Genomic DNA, 9,462 nt, shown 5'->3' with positions numbered 1-9,462 from the left:
TTAGCATTGGATATGACTATGATTTAGAGCGACCGTAGTACAGTGGTAGAGCATCCGGCTACGGTTCGCAAGGTTGTGGGTTCAACCCCCAGCCGGGTCATACCAAAGATTTCCAAAATGGTACTTGATTGATGCCTCTCTGCTTGATGCTCAGCAACTAAGGGAAGGATCAAGGGTAAGTGGAGAAATCCAGGGAGAAAGAGTGGCGCCCTCCCCTACCTTCGGGTAGATAGCTATCGAAAGAGGAGCCTTCGGGTCGCCTCCGACTGTGGTCGCAGACTTACTTACTTATGACTATGATATGACCATAGTATAATATGACATCCAATTTAGGCTACTCTAAGGTCTCGAATAGCGTGACGTCAGAGTAGAATTTATAGTCTAATTTCGATATGAAGAAGAAAAATCATGTCATATTTTGGATTGCAGAAGAACCGCGACCCTAAATTGGCCATCACGAGAAGTCCATCGTAGCCTAATTTGCAATAGTTCCTGACTGGTTTGTCACCGTTAAAAAAAACCTCCAAAAACATGTCAAAAACCACTCTTAAAAATGTTTACTAAAAAGGACAAGCTTTGGCAGCCCCCTCCCTCGGCGGTAAAAAACCCTAAAAAGGCACGGAATAATTATGATTTTTTCTGAATCTGGCGATATGTTTTACTTCAATTTAGCGTTTGTGTGAAAACCACGCGGGTCACGCGTTTAGGATGAGAAATAAGTGGCTTCATTTCCCATCCAGGAGTCTCGTGTCTAGCCCTTCAGGCTTGGAAGTTAATGAAGCCAAGTGGCGGGTAAATGTAGGACTGAAATTCGATGGAGATTGATATTCCAATATCTTTTGGGCTCCTCCTTCTCACAGACCCGCTGAGACCCCCCCCCCCCCCCCCCCCACTGAAAAAATCGGCCAAAATATCTTGATTTTTCTGATTTGAAAACAATGGAATTCAAATCCCCAGCCATATATATCAACCCGCCCTTTGGTTGAAAAACTCCTATTAAATCTGCAAGAATAAGTATAATGTTTTAAAATCTTTATTATGCCTTGAGAAGAAATTTCATGGGACACCCTGTACAGAGACAGACACCAAAGATGAGATTATATTTTATTTCCATGAAAAATCACCATAGAGAATAACCCCGAATAAGGGCTGGTTTGTGGTTTTTAGAAATGATCGCACCGTAGAAATAAAAAAAATTTTGAATAAAAAGACAAGGAAGAATTTGTTATTTCAAGCTATGTAGCCTATGTATATGGCGTTTTAGAAAGAAGTTTTTATTTCTATTTGATGTGTTTTATTGTAAAAGATTTTATATAAAAACTGTAACGCTTGAAATAAACTACACAAGGTTTTTATAAGAGCCAATTATATAAGAACACAAGGCTTTGATGGGCAAAGTATTAAGAACAACTTAAGAACATTTAAAGGCTTTGCCGTCTCCCGATTTCTTGGGAAAATGGAAAAAAAATATTTAGGAAATGTTGAAAATAAGAACATATTAAGATCATTTTTAAGCCTTAAAATCTCAAAAAGGTACATAGGCCTCAACAACTTTGGATGTTCTTAAAAAACGTGTATACTGTTTTTCGGTTTTGTCTTTTTCCAAAATATACCGTAACGACCGTAATATGTAATTTTATCTTAAAATTTTTTTACAAAATATGACAGACAGAGGGAAGGGGGAAAGGGGTCAAATATCTTTGGGAGCAGACTGAATTAAGCGATAAAACGCAGTTAAAATGCAGTGAAAGAATTTTAATGATGTAGCGGTAAGGACTACCCTCTCAAGAAAAGATTTTTGTTGAAAAGAAACTCATCATAAAAATGTAATCGATCTGACAAATAATAAAAAAGTACACTGTTTTGTTTTTTTCACGTATTAAATTTATAATGTTTTCTTAGTTGTCATAGTAATGTAAATCTCACTAGACATTTTTAATCGTATTGGTAATAATTATATTTTGTATTTTCTACAACTTTATTATGCTCTCATTAAAGTTTAGTTATCAAATAATTGTTTTCGCTATTGGTCTTTTCATATTTTTTCAATCTTGAGCGTGAGCGCTAATGAAAATCGCTACTTTTGGAATTTTTGAGTGGAGCGCGAAGTTAAGTTTTTGAACGTTTTTTGAGAAGTTTTATGTGGTGCAAAAAGTCTTGAGCAAAGTTTGTTATTATTTCTTGAGAGTTGTGGTTGTGTGTTTCGTTTTGGTTTTGTGTTTTACAGAAATGTTTCAGACAAAAAACGAGTGGTTTATAGAGTGGTGAGCTTTGCACGCTGCATTTTAAAACACTTACAAAATTCTTTATGGTAGTAGACCCGTGATTTTTTTAAGATTCGGGAGGGGGTAATCTGCAAACTTTTGACAGGCTGAAGAAAGCCGTTTTCAAGCTGTAACGATTTAATAATCTATTAATCTTTTAAAAATTAAAGACTTGTTAATATTCTTTAAAAAGTGAGAAATGAAGAATTGAGAAAGAAGATATTAAAGCTGAAAACTCAACTTGAAACAAGATGAGTACACAAGCAGGCCCACACTCCGGGGTAAGTACAACAATACACGCTTTTTTTATAAGAATATACTTTATAAGAATATTTATGAAGAACTTGGCCAAAAATTTAAGAATATGGTAAGAATACCACCAGCATGGAATTTCGCAATAGAGCCTTAAGAATGCCCATTTTACAATTAAATTGCCGATTATTCCCCAGCAATGCTAAAAGGTTCCACAAAAGTGCCAAATGTATTACATGCTAGATTTTGCCAGGGTTTGAATCCAAACCTAAGAATACCATAAGAATTAATATTTCACACCATATAAAACACCATTCTTATAAAAAAGCGTGCATAGCTTTCAACAAGTTTGACTCTTTGAGATCTATGTTGTTACAGACCCGGTGGGATTTTTTCAGCCAATGGGAGTAAAATTAACAGACCAAAACTCGATGGGGATTGATATTCCTATGTTGTTCATGACTGGGGGTTTGAATTCTATTATTTTCCAGCAAGAAAATTCATCGGGGATAGAAAAATAGCTCAATAATTTGCAGTGAGGATTGGCTTATCTGATTATTTTCAGTGAGGACAAAAATTAGAGTATAACTTTCCATCGGGAACGATATTTTGGTCAATTTTTCCAGTGGGAAGGGGTTCCAGCGGGTCTGTGAGAAGGGGGTGTCTCATTTGAGCATTAAACGTCAAGTCCAAATATCATTTTTCTAACACCCCTGTCTCTGACTCGGTGAGAAGTGATGATTAATAAAAAAAGTTGAGTTATTTTTTTAATTGATAATCTTCCAGCGTAAAGAAATATTCAATGTTCTTATGTTTAGCGCAAGATGACAACCTTTGGCGATACAAAAGACACCAAAGAAGCGCAAAGGATGGCCAAAATCAGAAAAGAACACAATCGGTCATTGGTGAGTAAACACTAAACATAAAATTTCATCAATAGCGAATAGATGGAGAAATTTGGAAATGGAAAAAGAGCTAAGTAAGCTCAAAAGGACTAGAAAGCTGCTTTTAGAATACACATTTTTTATATAAGAACAAACTATGTAAGAACACGAGGCAACAAGTTAAGAACATTTTAAGGCTTTGCAGACCCTAAAGAACCCAATTTCTTAGGAAAATTGGCAAAAATACTCACAAAATCGTTAAAATAAGAATATGTTAAGAACATCAAAAATTCTATAGATGCTCATATAAAAAAACGTGTAACGGAATGAATCTAGTGCAATACCTTTGTTTTTACATGGCATATTTTTCGATACATGGCGATGGATTTTATTTTCAATCCGGCGTTTGTGTGAAAACCAAGCAGCTCAAGCGTTTTAGATGGGAAATAAGTGGCTTCATTTTCCCTTTTCATTTAAAATAGATTCATCTTTAGTTCGCCCCTTATTCGGGGCTTGAAACTCAATGGTTAAGCCTCGAGTATTTTTATCAATATTTGATTAAAAAAATATGAATTTTTGGCGTACCCCCGCATTGTTTCTTGCCGCTCGAATATTTCTTTTTACAATATATACCTAGAAAAGAGGCGCTTATCTTTGCTGACAAAGCAAAATTTGTGTTTGAATGATGCCGAAAGGGGAGGGAGGTTGTTCTTTCTTCTGATCAAAGGTGCTGTGTAAGCAAATGATAGTAGATACATTAAGTTATGTTTTTAAAAACATTTTTTGCTTCTTCATACACTAGGTTGATGTTCGACATGAGTATCTTTTCATGAAACTATCAGAAGCCACTCGATTAGAGCAATCAGTAGTTGAGGAGTTCGTCCTTGGAGACGAGAAATTCAATCTGTTTGACAACTTCTTTGCTTTGAATGGATCAAAAACACTCTTGTTTTTCTACCAACCTTCCAATGTACGCAGTTTCGATATATCATGAATTTATTTTTGACCCAGGGGGAGGGGCACTCAAGGTAAATTACCTACATTGCGTCTTTTTTCCAAGCTTCCCAAATAAATGCACTGTGAGCGAGAGTCAAAATGAGAAAAGATATGAAAAAGTGCACTCTAAATGCACTCTAAGGGTGTAAAATTTGGAAAATCTGACCGACCATATTTTGCCTTAAAATTGTCAAAATTTTTCAAGACAATGCAGCCTGAATGCACTAAATTTTCTCTGCACTGTAAGGGTCCGATTTTAAAGGCCTAATTTTAGGCCACCATACGGTCATTTTTGAATCGAGTGCCCCCCCCGGTTTTCTGATTACCCAACCTCGTCCCCGTGTATCACAGGCTATTTTTACGTTAGTGGTGTCAATAAGCCAGAAAATCGAGCGCTACCAGTAAGCTTAAAGAAGCTGTCAATAAAATGGGGACGAGATTGGTCTAAACCATCTTTGGTGAAATATATGTATTTTAATCAATTGAAGAGAAACTTTGAATCACAATCGACGAATAAGATCAAGAAATCTTTCGATTATTTTTGTGACTTGATTGAATTTAAAACACCCCTTTCTCACAGCCCCGGTTAAATTTTCATCCACAGCGGGGTAAAAATTTCTATCTAAACCCCAATGGTAGAGAAGGTAAAAAAATGTAGTTGGGGTAGTTTTTTAGGTGGAAATTTTTTCGATTATATTTCGAAACTTTTTCCACATCCATCGGGGATGGATTTAGTATAAAAACACAATTAAATCCCTTGTTTTACATATCATGTGTTTTCATTTCAGGCATATCGTGCAGATTTATCACCAACACTTCAATCATTACCCAACAAACTCTTCTTTGCTGACAGTGCTACACATGTAAATATGCATCATTATTTAAAGTGACCTCTAAAAACTTACAACAATGTCTTGACAAGACAAATGGGCTTTATTTAATATACGCGTTTTACATGCACATATTATTTGAACACCGGTCTGAAATTAGAGCAAGAGCAATTGTCCAAAAGTGAAATCATAACTTATAAAATGCAGACTTTGAAGCTCTATGTTTAAAGAAACACCTCCCCCCAGCGGTTTTAAAAATCTCAATTAAAAGCATTCTCCTTTCATTTCTTTTTTTAGGAAGTGACAGGATTATGTCTGATTTTAACCAGAAATCCAGAAAAAGCAATTTCAACATCCAACGTTGCACAGGTAATATTGTATAGCTTCATTTGAATTTTGTTAGACATCGAAATGAACATCATGTCTATAGCCGCGTCATTTTATGCAAAAATTTTACCACGTGCCATGAACTCGGCTCTGATGGTAGGATTTGATATGCTTTATTCTCTTCACAAAGTTATCGCATCCAGCACACTTTTATGAGGTCGACTTTAAAGCTATTTGCTTAACTAAATAGCAACCACCTAAATGTTACAATCAACTTAAATCAATATCTTAATTTCAAAACACGCTATCAGGAATTCTTGTGATGTTTTAAGGCCAGGGCAAACTGTCCAACATTTGATCCACTTCTGGAATGTTGGATTTAATATTTGATTTTTTGGTTTGCCCTGACCTTTAACAAGCACTAATAGGTAAAATAATTTTGATAATTTTCCTATGAATTTGATATGATAATTATCAATCTTAATTCGTTATAGGAGGTGAATTTCATGGTCCTTGACTGTAACAATAATGGCTTATTGAATGGATTGGAAACACTTTTACGAAATGTCTTCATACCATCACTTCAAGCACAAAAGGTAGTCTATCTACTTATTTTTCAAAGGTGTATCCAATGGTTTTACAAGATGCCCGGAAACACTCTGGACACCTCGTCAAAGGTGTTATTAAGTTGTCGTGGACATTGTAAAGACTCTAAAGAAGTTAGATGTCAAGCTGAGTCTACCTTCATAAAATTTTCACGCACCGTTTAATTTTCGCGCATCTTGTAATTTCTGGGATACCTCTTTAGTGTTTTTGATATAAAAAGTATGTAGTTAAACAGGGCATAAAAGACTTTATTTTCGCGCACGCTTTGTAACTTACTAACTAAATTGTCAGTTGAGAGAAAAAAAATCTCTTACCTCCTTTATTTAGACTTGGGGAAAACTGGAAACGGCAAAAGGAGACGCGTCTACTGAGTTCATCACAGATTTGAACAAATTTGCCAACATTTTATCCACAGCTAAAAATAACATGGAAGAAAAGTAAGTTATATAAAACTTGTTCCAAGTCCCTTAGTGGTGCAAGTTGCTCTGGGTACGAGATTGATATTTTAGCAAGCTAATACGTATCTAAAACTAAGGATTTCGATGTAACTTAAAGGTGTTTGAGCATGTGTTGCCTATTTTGGAAAGGACTTCCAAATCTGATCTTGATCGGTATTACCATACAGTACTCGACGGAAATATGACCGGTATTTCGGTATTAAAAGGCCGAATTTTTGGCATTCCAGTATTCGTCGAATCACTGATACTTTGGTATTTTGTACCCCGGAAGCCTCGCTTATTTTCTAAAAAAAAACTATAGGAGCTGTGTACAGTTTTTTTTCAACGGAGAAAATTTTACTCTGTGAGGTAATAAGAGCTAGCTTGCGTTTTTGTTGGTGGTTAGGATAATACTTGATTGAATTTGTTGTTTTCACTCTCCTCTCCCTCTGAAATTTAGTTACTGATATGTTTTCTTCTTCTTTTTTAAGGGTTTTACTTGAATCGGGAGAGTTGAAATCGCAATTAGAAGAAATGAAATCTCCCTCAGATTTTACTGAAGCAGGTGAGACATTTTCAAACTCTTTGTGATTGCATGATTTTCTTAGACTCTGTCCTGTCACGATGCTGAACCGTATGTTATTGTGGTGTAAATAGAAAATCCATGTCGTAAAGAGTTTTGACTTCGGTTAAGCTTGGGTCCAACCTTGTCAGCCAGGGCCGTTAAACAATTATGCGATTCTGCGACGTAAAGAGGCTAGTGCCTTAAATATGACGAATCTCCCTTCAATGCATCGATCCAGATTCAAAAATAAAGGATTTATCTCCTGGGCTCGAGGGTCGCTCGCGAGTTACCAAACGCGGATCAAAAAGATGGTTTTGTCCAAATACAGTAGAATCTCTATTGCTCTAACCTTTAAACTTTTCCTTAAGACGAACAATTTTTCTGGTCGTTACAGATAAGAAACCCCTAAAACAAGTCTCTTTAACTCGAATTTTCCATAACTCGAACAAATCTAACTCCCTCGGTTGACTTGAGGCAAGTCAATGTGTAAATTTCTGAGAATGCATGATGTTGTCAAATTTGGGCTTTGCGATTCAAAAGAATTTATACATGCCCTAACTCGTCAAAAATGTTGTCAAATTTGGGCTTTGCGATTCAAAAGAATTTATACATGCCCCTTACGTGTTCGAATTATGGAGACTGGGAATCTACTGTACTTTGTTTATATATTTTGATATTTTCTTTTGTTTGTAGCTGGGAACAGTGACTTTCTTGAAAGTGTTGACAACTTAGTATTATCATGGATCAAGCTTATCGAACAAGTACTCGCGCAGAGTGAACAGGTAGAGATTACTATTATTGTCGTTAAAGGGATAATCAGGTTGTTTGAGATATTTGGCTTGCAGAAACCTTCTGTGGCTCCGAAATCTCCAAGTATCTATGTCTATAAACTATTTTCCAAAGTCGAGATATCGCAATTGGAAATTTATTCCAAAAATAGGTTCTTACACGATTCTTACGTTGAAATTATATTTTTTTCTTACTGAACTTGTAACTTGAATATATTGACTTTGGGAAACATTTAGGTAAAAATATTTTGAAGTTTTCCTCAGGACAATAACAGGGGAATCCGCATGCCAAATATCTTCAAACCATCTAATTCATCCTTTTAAATATTAAAGAGCTATATTATTGGAAAAAAGGCTTGAAGACTGTGAAATTCGGAAATACTGGTAGAAAAGAGGCCGGTATCGGAATATCCGACATTCGGAAGCCCCAGTTTCTGTACTTAAACTTTCCATTGTTGTATATCAATCTACAGTTAACTTTAATTCGAACTTCTTTTATTCCTACTCTGTACTAGAGTGTATATCACGTTTATCGCCTCTGCGGCAATGAATCTTAAAATTAGCCGTAGATACTGGATCTGTGTAAAGACAAACTTATTCCCAGCTCACTAGGTTCACATCAAAGTGAAACCTCGTAAAAATTCTCTCTATAATTCAAATAATTTGGACTCTCCATTCGAGGTCAAATTAGCGACGGTTAATTCAAACCAATAATTTCTTGTTTTGTTACTTGTCTAGATGCGAAAAGAAGCAGACGATATTGGGCCTAGCGCTGAATTGGATCATTGGAGAAAAAGAATGGCTAAATTCAACAGGTAATGCTTTATACCTTTAACAAATACACCGATACTATTACCTCGAATATAACTTTGTAACAGCCTTCATAATTAATAAAAGAGCGACATTATCAACCGGACTTGGCAATTCTGTTGATATACAATCCAGCTTTATAGATAGTAATGTAATGTAGTTGATATTGATTAGCCTCGAGCAAAGTACATTTTGTGCTATTTAAACTAATTTTAAAGAAATATAAACATAAACATTTCTCTTTAGTTTACTTGACCAAGTGAAAAGTCAGCATTGTCGTTCCGCCATCGGTGTTTTACATTGTGCACGTTCCAGTCGCATTAAATATTGGCGCGATTTGGACGGGCGTATAACGGATGCGGCGAATGAAGCAAAAGACAACGTGAAGTATTTGTACACGCTTGAAAGATTATTTACACCACTCATCAAATGCGAACCGGTAAGTATTACATAAATCATGATATTCATGACGTAATGTTTTCAACGGATACACCCCACCCACCCCAAGCAATACGTAATGAATATCACGAATTATCTAGTATTTAGGTCTGATGTTGGACTACAGTCTACGATTGATCCTTGTGAATGACTTTCGATTGAAAATCCCGGGTCAAATAAAATACTGTATTCGTTGCTATAAGAGAGGTTGCAGTTTATTTAGGAGCTACCTCAGTGCAAAGGTAGAGTATCCAGCTACGATGCG

The 9,462-nt window shown here is 35.8% G+C and overlaps 1 protein-coding gene across 1 annotated transcript in view; it reads left to right on the top strand.

Moving 5' to 3' along the window:
• Positions 1-2,437: 2,437 nt before the first annotated feature.
• Positions 2,438-9,462, top strand: part of LOC136812598 (dynein axonemal heavy chain 5-like) — a 60,196-nt gene continuing 53,171 nt past the window's right edge. The window contains exons 1-11 of the mRNA XM_067069125.1: positions 2,438-2,545; positions 3,335-3,421; positions 4,203-4,370; positions 5,185-5,259; positions 5,524-5,595; positions 6,048-6,149; positions 6,487-6,596; positions 7,088-7,161; positions 7,855-7,943; positions 8,688-8,764; positions 9,006-9,198. Of these exons, the coding sequence (XP_066925226.1) occupies positions 2,516-2,545; positions 3,335-3,421; positions 4,203-4,370; positions 5,185-5,259; positions 5,524-5,595; positions 6,048-6,149; positions 6,487-6,596; positions 7,088-7,161; positions 7,855-7,943; positions 8,688-8,764; positions 9,006-9,198 (1,077 nt within the window). The 5' untranslated portion in view covers positions 2,438-2,515. The remainder of the gene's footprint in view (positions 2,546-3,334; positions 3,422-4,202; positions 4,371-5,184; positions 5,260-5,523; positions 5,596-6,047; positions 6,150-6,486; positions 6,597-7,087; positions 7,162-7,854; positions 7,944-8,687; positions 8,765-9,005; positions 9,199-9,462) is intronic.

Source organism: Clytia hemisphaerica, unplaced genomic scaffold (assembly GCF_902728285.1).
Source record: "Clytia hemisphaerica strain Z4C2 unplaced genomic scaffold, Clytia hemisphaerica genome assembly, whole genome shotgun sequence".
Lineage (NCBI taxonomy): Eukaryota > Metazoa > Cnidaria > Hydrozoa > Leptothecata > Clytiidae > Clytia > Clytia hemisphaerica.
Note: the sequence above shows the minus strand (reverse complement) of the source record. Positions and strands in the feature narration are given on the sequence as shown.